At 35.3% G+C, this 20,627-nt stretch overlaps 1 protein-coding gene across 29 annotated transcripts in view; it reads right to left on the bottom strand.

Moving 5' to 3' along the window:
- The window catches only part of Afg1l (AFG1 like ATPase), a 246,510-nt gene that overhangs the window by 85,648 nt on the left and 140,235 nt on the right, over positions 1-20,627 (bottom strand). Inside the window, exon 8 of one of the 29 annotated variants that reach the window (XM_087208643.1) lies at positions 15,687-17,098. The exons of 27 other annotated variants lie outside the window; for them this stretch is intronic. In XM_087208643.1, the coding sequence (XP_087064769.1) occupies positions 17,075-17,098 (24 nt within the window). In that variant the 3' untranslated portion in view covers positions 15,687-17,074. Of the gene's footprint in view, positions 1-15,686; positions 17,099-17,353; positions 20,004-20,627 lie in introns of those variants that run through there. One more of the 29 variants, XM_013076075.3, reaches the window with a different exon arrangement.

Genomic DNA, 20,627 nt, shown 5'->3' with positions numbered 1-20,627 from the left:
AAATGTGGGTTTTTTTATAAAATGGAGTACTACTCGGCCATAAAAAATGAGAAATTGGAGACATTTATGCTAAATGGATGCACACTGAGGCATCTTAAGTGAAATAAACAGGACACACATGTGTAAATACCGAATAGTTTCTCTAGTATGAGAAAGTGAAAGTGTAAATAAGGACTGAAAGTTATAACAGATAATGTGAAATAGGAAGAAAAGGGGCAAAGGGGAAGGGGAAGTGGGAGGCATAGGGGAAAGAAAAGAAAGGAATGGAATTAATATGAGAAAATGAAAAAATGGAAAGAAAACCTTTGTAAACATGGAAGGATGGAGAGGTTGAAGGGAGGGCAGGAGAATGGGGAAAAAATAAGAATCAAGGGAGTTATGTAAAGGTGCAAATTTCCAATGATGAGTGTCATTATATTGTATACCTAAAATGTACCAACATAAAAAACATAAAGCACTTGGGATGCATATTCTCTCCTCTCATGCTATAGCTGCTACATGACTCTGGGGAGTGAAAGAGGATGACCAGCCATCAGCCTGAGATCATGGGGTTTGCCTAAAACAATGGAATTTCAGGACACAGAACTTTCAGTGCTAGTACTAGGCCAGTCTTGGGCAATCTGGGATAGTTGGTCACCCCAAGAGTAAAGAAGGCTGCAAATGAAAGTTTAGCATTTTGGTGTATATACTAGCAATAGTGAATTTGCTTAGCATAAAATAATCCCCCAAAAGCTCAATCTCTATCATGGCCTACAAAGCTAAGCTTTTGTACCACTCATTTGAAAAACAACTGCCTGAACTGTAGAAATCATGGCTTTTTACACTGCTTGGTCTGAGCAGCCACCTGGTGTCTTCATACAGACATCCCTTGCTCATTATTAGAAATTGCTCAACCCCACCCCTCAGGCCTCACTTTCAAGACTCAAGCTCTATAATCCATTCCACCAAAAAGGAATGCAGCACTGTCCAAAATATTCATTCTGCTCTCTTCTTCACATGACCATATATATACATATATATATATATACATATATATATATATATATATATATATATATACACACACACACACACACACATATCCATATGTTCCTCTTCTTTTCAACTTTGAGTAATGTAGTAAACCTAGGAAGAGATACATCATACATCCTCTTCATTGTTTCTCCTGGGATAGTCTGGGACAACTACCTAGTTCAAAGAAAGAAGAAAATGTACTTGTTTAGGAGCAAGTCATGCTCTGTGTCAGGGAAATCTGCCCTGGTGCAGCAAGCCAGGGCCAGCTATTCATATGCTATCTCTACTGCAGACTACATAGTGCACAGTATAAGAATATCTTCATACAAATGTGTTTGTCCAGGCTCTCTACCTCTTTTAAACTACAAAGTATCTTACATGACTCAATGTTCTTAATTTCGTAAAAACTTCTTTTTCCTATTATAAATAATGCTAACAGAAGTTATACAAGCTTCAATTTCTTTTTCTGGATAACTAACTTCTTGAACACATGAGTGATTAAGCCCTACCAAATGATTGCATTTGTACATTCACTAATCACCACCAAGGAATACCTAATCAGCATCAAAAGAACTGTAACCAAAGCCCTTAGATGCAGCTCTTAATTGTCTGAAAAATACTAACACTCAGTTTATATTTTTAAGGAAAAATAAACCTCAAATTTTCAAATTTTATTCACTTGCCCTACATTCTTCAAAGCATTTTACAGACAGGTGAAAGAGGGTGAAAGCAATGTTCCAAGCTGAGAGTAAATCTAAAGGGCAGGATCTCTTAAGTAATTTCCTAACTTCAAGGTATAGTTACAAAACCTGTGACCACTCAGTACCATCCTATTCTAATGCATAACATAATATTAATCAGCCACTAAATGAAATTTATTTTAAAATAATTTGTATATTATGTATATAAAGGACAAATACAATTATACAATCTAAAAATGCAATTAGGAAATTGGGGGAGGGGTAACACACCTTTATGAGCATACTCATGAGTCAAAGGCCATTGACTTCAGAAAGAAAAATGTATGACTAAAAGAACTGTATTGTAGCAATTTACACCATCCTCAAATCAATCGTTTGTATTTTGTTTTTCTTTGGTTTTGGTTTTTCTGAGAAAGGGTCTTATTATGTAGGAGACTAGAGGTGTGTGCCACCACACCTGGCTTATTATATGCATTTTTAGCAATCCTGAATAATACCACTAGGAAAAATAACCATCTCACAAAATAACTTCATATAGATTCTAGTACACTTTCAGCTTGAACAAAAGAATAATATTGTGGAGAAAACCCTTTAAAACCACAACATATTAACCTCTTAAGCAAAGATTGAATAGATTTACCTATCTTAAATACATATTATCTAAAAAGCAGTACTGTGCCAGAAGTGGTGGCATCTCAGCAATCTGTAATCCCAGCACTCTGGAAGGCTGAGGCAGGAAGGTAGCAAATTCAAGCTCAGCCCAGGACCATTTAGGAAATGAGTAAGACACTATCTCAAAATTTAAATAAATAGAAAAAGGGCTGGAGAGTATATTTCTTAGTGAGAGGCCCTTACTACAAAAAAGCACTATTGCTTATTATAGAAAATGCAGAACAAAGAAGGCAGGAAAACAACCACATAAATAAAAATTATATGCCTTATTTAAGTGATTATATAAAATAATTTTAAAAATCAAAAATTTTAGAATTTTTCCTAATTTTCAATTGACATGTTTTATACATTTTAAATAACAAGATAATAAAAAATGGTTGAGATTTTTTTCTTGTTTCAGGAAATGAAATATTTCAAAAACTAAGATCTTTTTCTTAATTCTTTAACACATATTTTCTGAAAAGTGATGCATGCTCATTGTAAAAGGTTTAAACTTTTTTTTTGGTACCAGGGATCGAACTCAGGACCTTGTGCTTGCAAGGCAGGCACGGTGCCGCTGAGCTAAATCCCCGGCAAAGATTTAAACTCTTAAAAGTATAAAAGTAAAAGTGAGTCTCCTATACTCTTCTCAGAAAAATATTTGCTTATAGCTTACATGCTTCAAATTTTTCCTAAACATAAACAGATGATGTGTGACTATGCCTCGATTTATTGGTTCATTCTATTATTGACAGATATCTGGGGTTTCTACTTATTTGCTCTTCCATGAGCATTCTTGCATGTGATATTTTAGTGCTCACATAATGAGCTAGAAAAGAAACTGTCTGATCACTGGGTAAAAATAGGCCCATCTTCAGTGGACACTGCCCATTTTCCAAGGGGTTTGTACCAATCTTCACTACTTCTAGTATATGTGAGCATTCCTAAGTGTTTGTGTGCTGCTGGGTTACAGAAATACAACTGATTTTTAAATACTGACTTACAGTTACAGTATCCTGTACTGTTAGGTTGTATACCCAGTTGTGTTCAACTTAATCTTTATCTTTTGGCCTTTTGCTCTTTCTATCTGGCTATTCTGAAGATTATCTTTTTGCTGACAATATCATTGACTTAAAAAATAAGAAAAGAGTTCAAAATAATGAGACTGTGTTGCTTAGAATTAAGGATGAGGACAATTTCCTCTTGGAGGTACAAAAATTAAAATGCACTGTTTCCAAGATTTAGCTATTAAAAATTGTGAGGCTATAATATAGAAAAGAGATAAAAATAGTAAGGGAGTTCACATTATTCCCTAAATTACAAATTTTGTTGTTTTAAAAATATTTCAATATATATGCTAATGTTTCATTCATACTAATAGTTTATCTTTATTCACTGAAAAAAGTTTATTATTTCTTTTTTGTAAGAATTTTTTTGGTTTATGTCATGAGCTAAGTAACTACTTTGAAAATAATAATACACAATATACTAACTATTGTTATTCTCTTATTTATTTATGAAAATTTGTTTATTTTTCATAAAATAAAAAGAAAAATTTTAAATACAAACTAATCTCTGATATTCTTGTCTATAAAATACATATGAAGATGCTCATATTTTCAAAGGTCTCATAATAAAACTGACATAACCCTTTTGACCCAGCTATTCCCATGCTGGGTATCTTCCCAAAAGAATTAAAAGAATCACACTACAGCAATACACTCAAGATTCTATACCAGAGAATATCTTTTCTGCCAAGGGGTAAGACTCCTACAACCAAAGATCATGGGTATATAAATTCAAAATCTCCAATACCTCAGCTAATATTTTTTCAACATACTCTTTGGCTTCGATATCTTCCAAGGTCTTGGGACTTCCCTTGTTTCCAATGTTTATGACAATTATTCTTTCTTGTTGCCAGCTGAGTTTGATGACTTAACTGAGCTCTGACAAAGACTGTCTTCGTTAAACCTTGGGCAGATGTCTCTTGATACAGGGATGATATAGGTGATGAAATAGGACCTCCAAATGATATAGGGGAAATATTGTAATTCTCAACCTGTTAGATGGCTGATACGCTGAGTTCGTGTTCTCTAAAATCAAAGAATGAATTCTAGGAACAATAGAGGTTAAGAGTAGGAAATGTTTATTGAGAGGATAGCTCTTATGAGGACCCCACTTTACAGGGAAGTTTTATAGAACAAAAACCATGTGGTACAATATGGATTAAAGCTATGATCAACCAATAAAGTTACAAGGATAGTTGCTTAAGTAATAGTGATCCAATGGGGAAACAAGTCACATAACAAGTGTACATGGAAAGAACAAAGACCTTTTTCTAGGAAATGATGGGTCTAGAGGTCTTGGTCACCCACTGGGGTGACTGATGTCTATCTAGACTTCATTAGGCCAGTTGTTACCTCTTATCTTGTCCTTTGGGGAAGTATGCAGGCCTGATCATTTTGTCCTTAAGGCCTGGTCTCCAACAGATGCATCTCTGGCCACAGTAGTGGTGTAGTTTACCTTTGTCCTGATTCTCTTGAGGGCCTGTCCCTATCTGACTGCCCATATAATATTTCTACCTAACTTAGCTGTCTATAATACTCTGAGCTGTATTCCCAAGGAGGCCTTGGCAGTTTATTCTTGCCCGTACTTGCATCACTCAGTATTGGCAATAATCCTGCCAAGTCAGGTTAGGAAAAAATCTCCCATCCTGATCTCTGATCAAGTTCTCCATTTCTTACTTTTGATTTCTCAGTCCTTGGCCTATCTTTAGCAGGAATCCAGTCTGACCAGTTTAACAAAAATCCTTACAATCTTGAGGTCTCCTCTTAGGAATTTTCCATCCACTAATCCCTGACTCTCCTTGTTGTCTTTATATCTACAGATATATATTGTTGAATTCAGAGTTGAACACAATTTCTCTCCTCCCTTACTACAACAGCCATGACACTTACTGCAATAATCACTGATGAAGGCTTCCTTAGCACTTTAACAAGTATCGAATAATTTTTCTTTAACAACCCCTAGAAGACTGATTCAATGAGTCCTCTCCTCAAACCCTAGGACCTACCAACTATGGGGACATAGCCTGAGTCTCTTCAATGACAATCCTATTTTTGTTAACTCTGGGTACTCAGACTTTTGCACATTTTCAAAACTGAGTCAGTCATTCACTTTTGTTTTTCCTCCAAGTTAAAAAAATGTTTAATAATAGTTTCTAAATTCCCTTTTGAATCTTCAATTCTCTTTTCAGAATTGTACCTCTCCTTTTAGTGATTTCCTCACCCTCTCAAAGAAAGAGGGGTTCTCTAGGTCTTCCCTCACCCTGGCAACTATTTTCTCTTACATGTGCTTATCAAATAAGAGAACACAGCTCCATTTAGGTCAAGTAACATATATCACACATCGTTTCCTCATGATCTGTGACAAAAGAAAATTTTTTATCACAATTGAAGCAAGAAAATACTAACACAAAAAGTATTTTGAAGACAAGTGAACAACACTATTTGCAAGATGTCTCTATAATATGTGCTACAGTTAGACTGTGCATTAGCTTCATCCTATATTTTGGATAGGAGAGCTTGGTTGCCCAAGTTTTTCTGTTTTGTTTGAAGCTCCTTAGGTGATGCTAATGGGCCAGGGTTTAATCAAGCTGCACTTCTGATCAATTCAATCCAAATTACATTGCTATTCCACCAGAGGAGAGAGGTCAAATGGACAAAAAAAAAAAAAAAAAAAAAGCCCCAGGACCTCCCAATGTTGGTGTTTATGACCTGAGAATCACAGATTGATGACACTGAAAACTACCCATCCTCTACAATGGCAGTAAAGGACATAAAAATCTATATGTGTTGTTAAGTATTTGAATGAACAAAGGATAAAAGTAGAGTTCTCATGAAACAAAGGACTGACAGAACTGGGGTAGTATAATTGAATTAAGAGGGCTAGAAGAAAACACTATGAAGTATACAGAGGGGTAGAAGATGATCTTAGTGATGAGCTACTACAGTAAGAGATTTCAACATCTCAAACTACAGGACCCAAGGCTTACAGTGTTAGGTTTTCAACTCACATCTCATAATTATACATGAAATTACATGGTTATCTTTTTGAGAACCACTAAGATGCTCAAACATCCCAATCTTGATAGATAACATCCCAATTTTCCTCTAGTTTCTGGATGTTACTAAAAATATTTTCAAAGTAACTGGATCCCCAACCTCCCAAAAGAGGAAAACATCAGCATTTGATGGAATACTTGATCAAACTACAAGTGCAGTATTGAAGTCCCACGCAAACAGTTGTAGGGCCTCTCTGCCATTGCTTGAAACTCTGAAGTGGACCACTGCACTTCAGAGACACTACCATTCTCATCACCTATAAATAGAAGGGTGAAACACCTGCTTGTTGCAACTTCTACTGTTTAATCAGAGGTCTTGTTCAGAATGCCAATGACTTGCTTTCTTTTCCATATTCTCTATCTTAGACACATCAATTTTTATGAAATATTGGGACCCTTATATAGTATTTATCATCTTTAAAATATCAGTAAGAAATTGTACAGAACACAAATTTGTAATAATTTTGTAAAGACCGAGGTTGCCATTAGCATTGACTTCCTGATAAGACTATAAATTTGGATGACCTGAGATACTACTTTGCATCCTATCTATGTGCCAAGATGGTGAGCCACTAAGAATGAATGAAGTCTTATCTTTAATGCTGCTATGGATTAAATATGGTTTTTCCCCTCTGAAAGTCCTGCTGGAGTTTAATCTCCACTGTGAGGTATTCAGAAGGTGCAAATTTAATCCTAGTACAGTGTTTGGAGGTGAGGCCTCTGGGAGGGGATTGGGAGCATCAGAGTGGAGCCTCCATGATTACACACAGCTGGCTTTATAAGTAGAGAGAGATCAGGTCACACATTTGTACACATGCACAGAGTCCTCTTCTCCCCCATGTGATACCCTGTATCTCCTCAGATTCTGTCGGCAGAAAGGCTGGCATCACCGGGTGTGCCCCCTATACTTTGAACTAGAACTGTGAGCCAAAATAAACTTCTCTTCTTTATAACTTATCCAGTCTGTGGTATTGTATAATTAGCCACAAAAAACAGACAAATACATATGCCATTCAAATTATTTTGGGCATATAGTGGGTAGAAAACAAAGAATCCTAATGTTAATACAAAAAGTTATCTCTGTTCATCAAGAAAGTGGTAAAATTTGAGCCAAGGAACATATGGGTTTCTATTTACAAAATGTCCCAGCCGCTTTTAAACCAGAAGATAAATATTTAGTTGTGGTTATTGTTATAACACTGTCACAGAATAATAAAAATAACAACCACGATCATTTATTGAGAAGTTCCTTCACAACAATTTTAAAAATAGAACTATTGGCTTTATTTTGCCAATCAATACTTGGGGTTCAAGAAGTTTAAGAATTCTGATCTCACTTTGTCTAGTTATTTGGTCTATTCATAGGTAAAGGAACAGCAGCTGAACTCAGGGAAGCGGCCTCATTGTTGCTAACCACTGCATACCTCCTATGTTCAGAACGAATCATGAAATAAAAGTTCACAGTTTCCATCACCCTTAAGTATTTTGGTAATTACGATTTTGTAGCAGCGAGTTGCTCCCTCAATATGTATAAGCAATATCCAATAAAATTCCCAGAGCATTATCCCTCCATTCTACATGATTCATTGTCATTTATTTGTATGCCTTATTGTGTTCCATAAGGGTTAATGAGGCTCCTTAAAAAAAAAACTCTTGGGCTGGGGATTTAGCTCAGTGGTTCCGTCGGTTTCCTCGCAAGCGCAAGGACCCAAGTTTGATGCCCGGTACCAAAAAAAAAAAAAAATCTTTGCAAATTTAATTTTTAATGTTAGCTAATACATAAGCAAAGAACAACTTGAAAAACACCTAACAAAGCTTTAATTGCAAGGTACCTTTGACCTAGAAATTTTATTTCTAGGAATATAATCTACAGAAATAATAATTCACATGCTATAAAATGCATTTGTAAACAAGCTTTTTATTTTTTTATTTTTATTTATTTATTTTTTCCTTCCGCTTGCAAGGCAGGCGGCAGAACCACTGAGCTAAATCCCCGGCCCCAAACAAGCTTTTTAAAGTATTACTCGAAAAGTACACAAGTAGAATAAAGCTAAGTATAAAAAATAGATCAGTTTTAAAATAACAGTACAGCCATGCCATAAAATATAAGGCAGTCATCTAAAAGAATGACACTGAGGTATGTCTGATTAACACATAATTACTATACCATTAATTTACAATAAACTAAAACCATATGTCTGGACATATATACAGATATGTTTACATATAAATGTATAGAAAATGCATGAAAAGATACAAACTAAACTTTTAATAGAGGCTCTTCCTGAGGAGGAAAGTAGGAATGAGATGGGGTGGTGTGGAGTAAAAATGGACAAAAGGAAGAATAGGGGGCTTTCAATATTTCGTAAATATAAATAAATATGTGTGTATGTAAATATTAGGATATTTATTAAGAGTTTATCCCAGAACCTATTCATTTATCATCCTAAAATTTTACAAAAGGAAAGATCTTAGAGAATTGCATGTAGTGTCCCCAAATAGTGATCCTCAGAAAAAGCTAATAGCTCTATTACTGAAATTTTTTTAAACCATTACACTTTTCTAGCTCTGTCATAATAAATAGAATTCTAATACTCCAATATCCCAGTTTTCTTTACCCAAGAAAAAGAGTCCTCATTCCTGAGAGAAAAAAGAAAAATATAAAAGTGATATATGACAGGTTGGAAAGAAGTTAATACATTTACCTTTTTAGAAGTTTTTTAAATAATCATCCTACCAAACACACACCTGCAGCTCCAGTAAACTTTCATTTTCTCCCACAAAAAGAAACTGTGAAATACATCTCCAGTCTAATAGAAATTTACCACTGTACGTGTTCCTTTGTAAAATCTAATGTGTCAAAAATTTTTTTTCTTCTGTAAAAATAACAAAGGTAAGCAATAATATATTCCTATAAATACACAAAGCCCATATGCATGATTAATTTACACTATAATTACATGTAATAATGAAGAAAAACTAAATTCCAATAAAATATTCAGCTTTAAAAATGATCTCTGTCCATTTTTAGGTACTTGATTATTAAGAGTTTTATGGTATCTAACATAGCATTTTTAAATAGACTAAACTCTGGTTCTACTCGTTTTTCATTGTATTTACTCAAAAGTAGATTATACTTTTATAAAACAAAGATTAAGTAGTTTCTGATAAAAGCAATTGAGAATATATGAATTCTACCCAAAGACAATGAAGCAAATACAATGTATGTGTCTGTGTACAAACACACACACACACACACACACACACACACTGTGCATCATAGTTTGATGGAGAGAATTCTCAGTGAAGAGCAGGTAATCTGCACTGTAGACCTGCTTCTGCCACTAGCTATGCAATCTTAGATCAGATGATCTCAGGCATGAGCATAAATTGCCTCCAGTGTATAATAAGATAGTGGGATATGAGGTTCCTTCAAACTCTGAAACTCTGTGAACATATGTGCCCAGACACTTTTATTTACAGGCAAAAGTGGCTCTCATTAGCATATACCAGTATAGTGTGGTTGATCGTAGCCCAGCGTTTGTTCTGATTGGTCTATTAATGTTATACCAGATAATTAAAAGTTTGACCATTCTTATTTACAGGCACTCACCAAATTATGAAATATTAAACATGAATAACTATTTGCATTGTTTTTCCATATAAAATGGTGACATTTCAGAAGATAAATGGGCTTACTTTACCTCCAGTTACAACCTAATATACTGTCCACTTCCACTGCCTCCCTCAGTAAGTGATTATATTTATGTGTTGCTTTATATTTCTCAGCTGTCACTATTCAAAACTTACTTAGTTCCATGTCAGTTAATGTCTCCTGTATACATTAAAAACTACTTGTAGCATTCTTCTTCTGCCCTCCCTTTCTCAGGAAAATCCCTACTTCATTCAAGTTGAAGCAAACACAAAATTATGAACATGAATATTAAACCAAGAGTTATGGCATTGATACATCCATATAAAGAAGACAGAAAAAAGCACACCAAAACTCCAGCTTAATCATTCGCTGAAATTTGTAAACATACAGAAGAGTCCACTCAGATTTCATGTAAATTTCCATTTCATTCCTTCATTCATCGTCCACAATTGCCAGCATTACAAAAGGTAGAAAACATTTAAATTTGTGGTTTTTATTTAATATATTGCCATTTTACATTGTTGCTAGCATTTTAATATCTGTGTCACTCCTACTTTATATATAACATTTTTGCATTAATATTATAATATTTTCCAATATAATAGATGATATTTTGCTATATTTACTTTCAGTAGTAGAACATTCCAATTATCCCAATAATACTCATCTTTGTATCCACAGTGATTAATAAAATATATATTAAAATCAAAATATAGCTTTCATATTTTACAAGGGTGTGATATTTGAGTTCTAAGAGCCAATTATGCTTCTGTAGACTAGCTCACCTAAGACATTAACAGCATATTTAGCACATTTTAAAACACTGTTTAGGGGAGAAATCTATCATAGTTCAAAAGAAATAGTTTACAAGTTCTGATACTTAAAAATTCATAGCATCATAGGAACCACAGCAATCTTGTAGTCCAATCCCATAATTTCAAGATTTAAAAAAATGTAAGCTCAAGTAGATTTAAGAGACTTGCCCAGTCAATGACAGAGCCAAAAGCTCAGAAACATGCCTTCTTAACCTACTGATTTTTCTGCCATATTATGGAAACCACATAAATATGTGTGATGTGATGGTATGATTTGAATATACATGCATATATACATAATTTTCCACATCCTTCTACTTTCAGGTTTTGAGAATTCTAAAGATTATTTTAGACATTGTAACAGTTTATTTAGTTAATCAACTTTACTTTTATAACATTTATATCCTACCAGTCAACATAGGCTAAGGAATACATTCTAAAGGTTTCCACAAATCTTTAAAAACAAATTACCAAGTTAATAAAAACAAAAACAAGTTGAATACTAGCTACTTAGTAAGAGTATATTTTGATTATACATTAAGAAGTCCTTTCTATGGATTTTAATGTAAGGGCCAATATACACTTTTGTTATCTTTAATTTTATATGCATATTCAGAGGTGACATGGTCTCAATAACCTTATGTACTGTTTAACATCAATTTAAAAATGGAAAGTATAGATACAATCAATAGTAAATGAATAAAGTATTTTGTACCAAGCACCCCTAATATACTATAATTCTGATAGAGAAAAGCTAAGTCCACATAGTCAAAAAAGATTTCTTGGGTATCTTGAAGCCTTGAAAACTTGGCCAAACTATTGTTCAGTGTGCACACAGTTTGTGTCTTCATGCTCAGATGTTGTTGAAACAGCAGACTTAAAAGAAATAATGTCAATGAATCCTGCCAAGCACTATACATGACCTCTGGGGTAATTAGCAATCATTCAAAAGCAATAAGACTAAAATGTTCTATTCTTTATTACTGTCAGCTCTTATCTTGATCAGCATTTTAATAAAGATGGTTCATTTCTAAGACAGTTTCATGAATCAGTCATAATTACATTCTGACATGCAGTGAATAGTAAAGCAAAACTAAATATCACTTCATCAACCTTTCTAACCTTTATGCAAGTATTAGCTGTAAATAATTTTTACACAATCCTACAACAGGAAATCTGCATATTTCTTAGCTTTGTACATACTTTACCCCAAATGAATTTCCTGTGACCTATACCTGAAAAACACAATCAGCCATAATTATCTAGTTTTGTGAGATGTTCAGGTGTTGCCTTTCAGAGTTCAAATCAACTCCAAGCATAAAAGGCTACTTTATTCTACAAATGGCACAATATGCAAAATGGGTTAAGTAGCCAAAAGCATCTCAGAGCATTGTGGATTGAAAGAAGTCTCTCCAGAATCAAAACGTCATAATAAAACTACACTAAAGCAAGTAACAACACTTATAAAAGTAGATTCATAGATTACACATTAAGGAATGGATTCCTAATGACTACTGCAGACAGTCTTATAATTAAAATATGTTAAAGGAAGAATATTAATTAGAAAAAATTAAAGCACTTAAGTATCTGAACGGTAGCTTTTTTTCACCTAATTCCAAAATAGCTGATGGAAGAGATTAAAAATTTTCCAGAAATATAAAACTTACTTAGAGATACTATTCTGATACTTAGGAAAATGTGTAAATTGTTCAGTTCTGCCTCCAACTCATGCAAAATATCGGATTTAAAGTTTTAAAATAATTAATTTCTCTTTTCGCTGAGGAGTAATTAAAAATATTTTTGATCATCAAAGTAAATATAATTCAACTAGCAGAATAAATTGATACTGTATCTTAGAGGACTTAATTGTTCAGTTTTCTCAGAAAATTTCAAAGTAAACACAATACTTTCTCAAGAATAACTTCTTATCTTCCCAGATATAGGATAAATGGGCTCTTTGGATCCAGAGCTAGTTTCTCAAACTTATATTTAAATTATGTTTTTCAAATAAATAAAGTTTATAGTAAATGTACTAAGTAGTATTTGAACCAAACTGATTTCCATTTAAAAACTTAAATACTCAAAAACAGTAACACATTTACCAATTTACTTTATGTAATTTCATTTGAAAATAATTTCTTCCCAAAATTATTCTAAAATTATTCCTTGCACATTTTCTTACACCTTTTATTATAAAACAACCTTACTAGAATGCTACTGACTTGAAGGCAAAAAGTACAGCAAGGATCTTTTTCATATGGGATTTAAAACACAGAAATGAGGTTTTTCTTTTATGTGATAATTTTTGTTTAATTTTTCTATTTAGCATTCTTGTGTATTATTCTTTTCTCTTATTTAAGGTGCAAGCAAAGAAGGGAAAAGAAGTGTTGATTTAAGAAAATAGATTTCCCAGAAAGAAAAAAAAAACCTGTGATTAAGATTTAAACAAAAGCTAAAGATGGCTTCCTCTGAGCTCTGATGAGGTCTGCTACCTCATTACAAACAACTGCAAACTTGTGATGCATTTTGTTTCAAGAGAATCCAAAAGTCCTTGGTGTAAAGCAGACAGGGGGTGCAGGGTCCATTCACTCTTTCTGTATCACAACCATTATGTAAAAAGTATAAAACACTGCCTTTATGCTGCCAAGCCACAATGACTCTTCCTACATCAAAGGACTTGCACCAGTAGGGATTTTTCCTTCAAAATTTATTCAAGCTAAGGGCAGAGAGACAACGATTCATACACACTAATTACGCCTAATTATCTATTCCCTTTTCTGACCAGCTTCGGCCAGTGTTATTTGCTATCTGGATTTCTCACAACCTCCCTTTGCCCTGTCCATCCAGCCCAACAGTGGAGGCTTTGAAGAAAACTGTTGTGGCTTTTAAGAGTTTCCTCAATATAGAGTTCAAGCAAATTAAATAATGATTCTGTTAGTTTTGACACATTTATTCGTTAAATATGAGGACCTCTTGGTTAATTTAGCAAATTCCTCACATCTCTTCATGGGTGGAATCATAGTAACACACTCTCTTACAGGAGCGTCTCCTCATGCTTTCTTTTCATGATCTAAATGAAATGTTTATTGGATTAAAGTTCTTCTCTGCAGACCTCCATGGTGGCCTGTGACAAAGAGCTTAAAAGTTCTATTAATTGGCTTGAGTTTTCAGGGAGGAAAAAAAGAGAATTTTATTTCAAATTACATCACTACTCAAGAAAATTGCCACGTGTAATTAAACTAATTTATCTCGTGATTCAAAGAAGCAACTAATTCATATTTAAGACACATTCTCCTTAAACAATTTTTGTTATCAAAGAATTGATTTCTTATAATTTGACCAAAAATAACTACTCATTTAGAGAAAAGAATTCAAGTACTAAACAGTATATATTTTACTTGTAAGCCCATAGTCCACTGATTTTAGTTAAATACAAATATATAATTTATATAAAATCTGTTTTCATTTTATATAAGACAACTACAGAAAATATTTTTAAAATCATTAACCCTAAATTATTTTTCTATAAATAGGCCCTGACTATACAAGGTCTACATTCTAGAATGATGATGGATAAACTGCATTTTAAATCTGCATCTCAATAATTTTTACTCTACATATTTATTAATTTTAGGAACACAAAACAAAAACACCATTAGAAATGAAACAATGTCTGTTACTACAGACAATTTTTTATTTAGAAATAGATTTTCTCAAATATATATGAAGTAAGTTTACTTATAAAAATATCTTGGGTCAATTTCCTTAATTTACTTAACTTAAAACATGATAATTTTAGAAATATCTTATAAGTCAAATAACCATTTTTGTACTGTAGAATACTAAATACTAGGATTCAAATTAACACTAATGGTTTGTGGGGCAAAGCCACAATGCTTTTCAACTCAGCAGTTCAGTGTTCTGTTCTCTTTTCTTTTTTTGTTTTTCTTTTCTTTTTTTTGTGCCGGGGATGTTCTGTTCTCTTTTGTTTCTTTTATTCCTAAGAATTAAAAAGGCAACTCATAAGTAAAGACATTATAACGCTAACAAAGGGTTAATCCCTGAGAGGATGTCTCAGGTGACAACACAGTGGAGGTCAGTGAGAGTGACACTGACCCCTGAGGCAGATTCTGATGATTTCCCACTCTGAAAGCTCTAGTATTCAAAGTTATAATGAAAAAACTGACCACACAATTTCACAAGTATGGAAGTTATAGGAGGAAAAAAGGGCAAATACACATTTATTTAGCAAATCTAAAAATCCAGACGCAGGTGGCTGGACAAAGACTGTACATTTCATCTAAGAGTTAAAAATAGTTTTTCTAAACTTTGTAACTGGAAATCACACCATGACAATATTCTCAAATTGTTCACTATTGGGATGAGGTTCCTTGGGAAAAAATTCTCAGAAAATAAAAGCATAAAGGCTTATATATAGCTTAACTGTTTTAGATAAAAGATACACAACAGTGGAGAAACATTACCAAGTAGAAGATGTGAAGCCGTTACCTGAACATAAAGCAAACGTTACAAAAGAAGTAATGAAAACAATGTGACTCCCTTAAATTATAAATATTTTTATGTGCTGCATATTTAAACTCAACTAATGTTAAATCATAGTTTGATGTTTTCCAAATGGACAAATATTTATCAGAAAAGGAAAATTCATATTTATAAGAATTAATACTAGAGTCTTACTGAATCTAACTGAAATTAACCAGATAAAATTATATTGTAGAACGCTTTATTGGTTATTGTTCACCAGGTTACAATTATTATTTCACTAATCAACTAATCACCTAACATTTAACTTTAAGGAAAAATAAAAACAAGAAAAAAGACATCTTGCTGTCATTTTGAATGAGAATTAAAGCACTAAGCTACTAACATGAGAATCTATCACTGTACAGCTAAAACACAACATTCACTATTGCAGAGGAACATTTCCCATGGGAGAATTATTTTAGATTTATTCATAGTGTTAAATTGATTGAGAAAATCATAAAAAGAAAGATATAAAATTTACATTGAGAACTTTTTTCAACTTTAAAATTTATGACATTTATCTTCTCTGGGAAGCATTAGGACCCATCATAAATGGATAGTTTATAAAAGTGTAAATAATGGAGTGAGCAAATAGATTTTTATCCAAATATAAAACATAGGTCTAAATATCATAGATTGTTGGAAAGTGATTAGGTGACAACAGCAATGCTTGTCAGCCAATCCAATTTTCAAGAAGGCCAGTAAGAGTAGTTAAACTGAAATTAACCCACAAAACTAGTCTGATCAAAACACCAATTGGTCATCATTTCCTGTTCTCTACAATAATTTTAAATAATGATTACAATGCAGTGAGATTATATAGAATAAATATTGTTCAAAAAAAGCAAATTTAAGACGTTATTGTTTAAGGTGTATGAAATTAAAGACATTTCTAACAAAGTTGATATTTCTCAAGTTTAGAGTTATTTAAAATCAATGCTAGACAACACTCTTAGCTTTTGGCCCATCAACTTTCTTCCCTTCTATCAACGTACTAGTACATCATGCTGACACAAGGTTTCCACCACATAAAACAAGTTATAGTTTATGGGAAAAACGTGCTGTTTACATACATTATTTTAAACAGTTACTTGTCCTTCATATGATATACAGATCAAGGGTCAGCAAATTTTTTCTGTAAAAGTTAGATAATAAATGTTTTAGACTTCCAAGGGCACTACTCTGCTATCACTACTCAACTCTGTTACTGTACTATGAAAACAGCCATGATGATACATGAAGAAATGTACATGAAGTTTTTCAATAAAACTATATTTACAAAAATAGATGGCTGTACTTGGCCACTGGCTATATTTTATTGACCCCAATATAGATTATTACCGGCCACTTTAAAACACTGCAGGGCAGAAGCTAAGACAAATGCATTTAATTTCATAAAATAGTATTAAGTAGATACCAAAAAATGCTTCAATAATTATATTTATTCACAAACTTTAGAAAAATTACACTAGTTTTATAAATCTCACAAAAAAGATCCTTCGAGAATGATTCAGGTCCTGAAGAAGATGGCCGACTTGGGGGGGTGACAGCAAAGTTGAGTGTCTCCAAATCAGTACTGAAAAAAAGCAGTTCCCTGAGGCAGAGGCAAAAGAAAAAGTCGGATACAAGAGGATAAATGAAAAGAAAATCTAGCTGGACTAAAATCCAGTGTTTAGAGGGTATGTGAGGGAAAACCAGACCACTCTTGGATCATGGCATGCCACTCCTGACCCCTTGCGCAGCATACACACCATTTGGGGAGAGGATCAGACTGAAAGAGGGAGCCCACCCTGCAGTGGCAGCCTGGAAGACTAAACATCTCAAGGGCCAGTGGGCAGTTGAAGCCTGAGGGGAGAGAAGGTTTCCCCAACACAGACAAGTCAGCTATTCCTCCCACATACAACATGAGTCCTGTAGGAGGAACATTCAGCACCCTACCCACAACTATTGTGACTGTCGGCTGGCTCCCACAGGGCAGATCCCAGAAACTCCTAACTGAGAACTGCAGAAGGAAGGGAAAACTCATTCCACAAAAAATACACAAGAGTAGAGGCCGGGGATTTAGCTCAGTGGTTCCAGCGCCTGCCTTGTAAGCGCAAGGTCCTGAGTTTGATTCCCAGTACCAAAAAAAAAAAAAATACACAGAGCAAAATCAGACAGTGACTCTCAAAGCAGCCAGAAGAGAGTAAGCACCTTTTTACTGTTTCTTCTGGCAAGGCTGAAACAGACAACTGCTTGACAGATGGTAAACACCACCTAGACTGGCAGCTGCTTGGCCATATAATAGGTAGGGGAAACCTGCAGAGGGAAGACACAGAGATATCCTCCATGTTTACCCCACCCTATCAATTAAGGCAGTCGATCTATGGAGGCCTTCAGGGAGTCATGCCTGGAGCTTGAAACCAGAATATGTGTTTGGAGGGAGCAATAGAGCTCAAGACTTCAGATAGGCAATTGTCTGGCCCACAGGAGGAAACTGCTTGGCTACTTAAAAAGATATATCTGCATAGAAGGAGCTGTGTGAAGCTCTCTGTTAATGCTGTTACAACTGTGTGAAGGTTTTCATTTTTATTTTTTCAGGACCTTGTGCTTGCCAGGCAGGTGCAGTACCACTGAGCTACACCCTTGGCCCAAAGGTTTTTATTCTTATTCCTGTTATTATTTTGGTTATTGGAGTTATTGAATCCTTGCTACTTTGTTAGATTTGGGTCATCCTGATTATTGTTATTGTTATTTTTTCTGTTCTTTGTTTTCTTTTTTTTTTTACATTCATAAATTTTTGTTTTTATTCTCTTTCTGTACATATTGGCAATAATAAAGCTTAATGATGCATGTCCTATGAAATATGCAAAACAAGGAATTTACATAAATAATTTATAGTTTAGAAAATTAAAGTTGAAAAATATTTTCCACATTATTAGAGTTCACAGTATTTAAAGTATATCAAGCTTTCCCCCTTATATTTAAAACTATATTGTCTTAGCAGAAACTCTAGTCAAGAATAAAATGATCAAGTTTCTGGTTGTTTTCAGTGCACAAGCAGACACTATTCCACCATCAGGCTGCGAGAGCAACAGGCCGCAGCATTTCATCCCAGCCCTTTGGCTCCTGAGTGCTGTGACCCATAGAGGTCACACAGTGAGAAATGGTTCCAGCGTCACCAAACCACTCCACAGTGGGCACATTTGCCAAGCAGTAAGGTCTGGTGGTCTGATGCCTCATTTCCACATAATACTTTTATAGCCCTGAAAATGGAAACCTGGCATCAGAACACAACGGGACTGTTAACACTAGTACAAGGCACTGCGCTGGGGTTTATAGGAAAGATCATGTTTGCATAGATTGCTAGCAGTTTAGTGTGCAATAAAATACAGGCCCAGCGTGCGTGGCTTTGTGATGGATGAAGCCGCGTGATGCTCTCAGCCCCAGGAGAGCAGTCTACTACTCTCCAGCCCCCGCCCTGGAGCAGATCCTCTGGTGCTGTCCTCGAGTCCCCTGTGGGAGAGTTTTTTGTTCAAAAAGCTGCAGGTCAAATCGGACCCAGACCTCCCCGGAGGAGACCTCATGCAACAGGAGTCAGCGGGTGGTAGGGCCTTTGCTTTCTTGTTCTGTTCGAATTTTTGCCAGTGGAACTTCAGTACGACCCAGGAAATCGTCTGGAGAAAACTGGTCTCTGTCAAACATAGTGAGACACAGCACATCTTGGTACAGATCCTTGACAAAGAACTGGCAGCTAAAGTTCCATTTGGGGTTTAGAGTGTCGTGGAGGGTTCTGGTAGTGTAGCTCTGGGAGCCCATGCTGACTTCACAGTATGGATTGCTCTTTCCATTTGGTTTGCAGGCTTTTAACTCTTTCGCCTCAATGACATGCACCATCAGACGCCCAATGCCTGAAGTCTTCTGAGAGGGGCTTCGTTGGCCTTCTCGCGTTTCCTCTTCTCGGTGTCAATGTACTGCTCCGAGGCCACTTTGATCTTCTGGACCCAGGCCATCCTCTCGTTTATGTTGTCTGTCCTCAGGATGTAGACCCGGTTGATGTGGGAAATGTGGAAGACGGGCTCGTCGCTGGAAGGGTCTGTGGGCAGCTTCACCAGGACCTCGTTCAGGAAGATGGGCGTTTTATACATTTTGAACTGAGTGTTGGACTTGGAGCTGAAAAATTTCTCTGAGCCAGAGGAAACAGCAAACTGGTTAACCATGTAGGTGAGAAGCAGGAAGTCATTGAAGAGAAATCTGTGCAGCTCCTTGTTGTTCTTGGTCTTGTATAATTTCCCACTGTGCAGAAGCTTTCGGGGCCCCAGGCAGTTGGTGAGAGAGTTGAAAATAAGCTGCTCTGCGAGGCCCTCACACTGCATGTGTGCCTGCATCCACTCCAGTCGGTCTGAATTCTCCTTTTCCTGAACTCCGTCGTTCACTTGAGAGCAAAGCTCCTCTGCCCGCTCGAAGGCCAGCTTCAGGGAGGAATGGTCCACATGACTCTCCAGGGTGTTCTCCAGAATCTGGGAGATAGCACGAGCATCACACGGGGAGCGCCTGGCCTTTCACCCCACCCAACCACTTGTGCTTACTGACCGCTCACACCTGTGGGGCCCGGCAGGTACGGATCCACTGCTCTCTCACTGGGCCCTCGGAATCCTCATTTTTTTTTTCTTTTGGTTCTTAATTCTTTATTAGTGCTGGATGGTTATACTTTAGTAAGTTTCAAGGTTTTCCCTTTAACCTGCTCACTCTTTTAGAGTTTCTTCCCTCCTATCTTTTTCTGGGGGTGGTGACGGTACCAGGAATTGAACTCAGGGCCTCACACTTACCAGGCAGGTGCTGTGCCACTGAGCTACATCCCTGGCCCCCCTTCTATTTTTTGACTCTCTCCCCTCCTTATTCTTTGTTCTCACTTCCTTATCTCGCCTCCTTGCCTCCTTCTTCCTCTTTCCATCTATCTAATGGCATAAATATAACTGTTGCTTGTAAAAGTACATTAGAGAATAAGATCTAATCAATGCTACAAACTAAACAGTACCATTTAAGGACAAGTCAGGGAAATCCTTAGCAAAAGGACTTAAGAGGATCCTAACAAAATTGCCTAGAAACATAGTAACAAGTACTTAAAATCTCATAGGCTCCCT

The sequence above is a fragment of the Heterocephalus glaber genome, unplaced genomic scaffold (genome assembly GCF_053883595.1).
Source record: "Heterocephalus glaber isolate CG9 unplaced genomic scaffold, H.glaber_assembly_v1.0 deba00000942, whole genome shotgun sequence".
NCBI classification, from domain to species: Eukaryota; Metazoa; Chordata; class Mammalia; order Rodentia; family Bathyergidae; genus Heterocephalus; species Heterocephalus glaber.
This window is presented reverse-complemented; position numbering and strand designations above follow the sequence as displayed.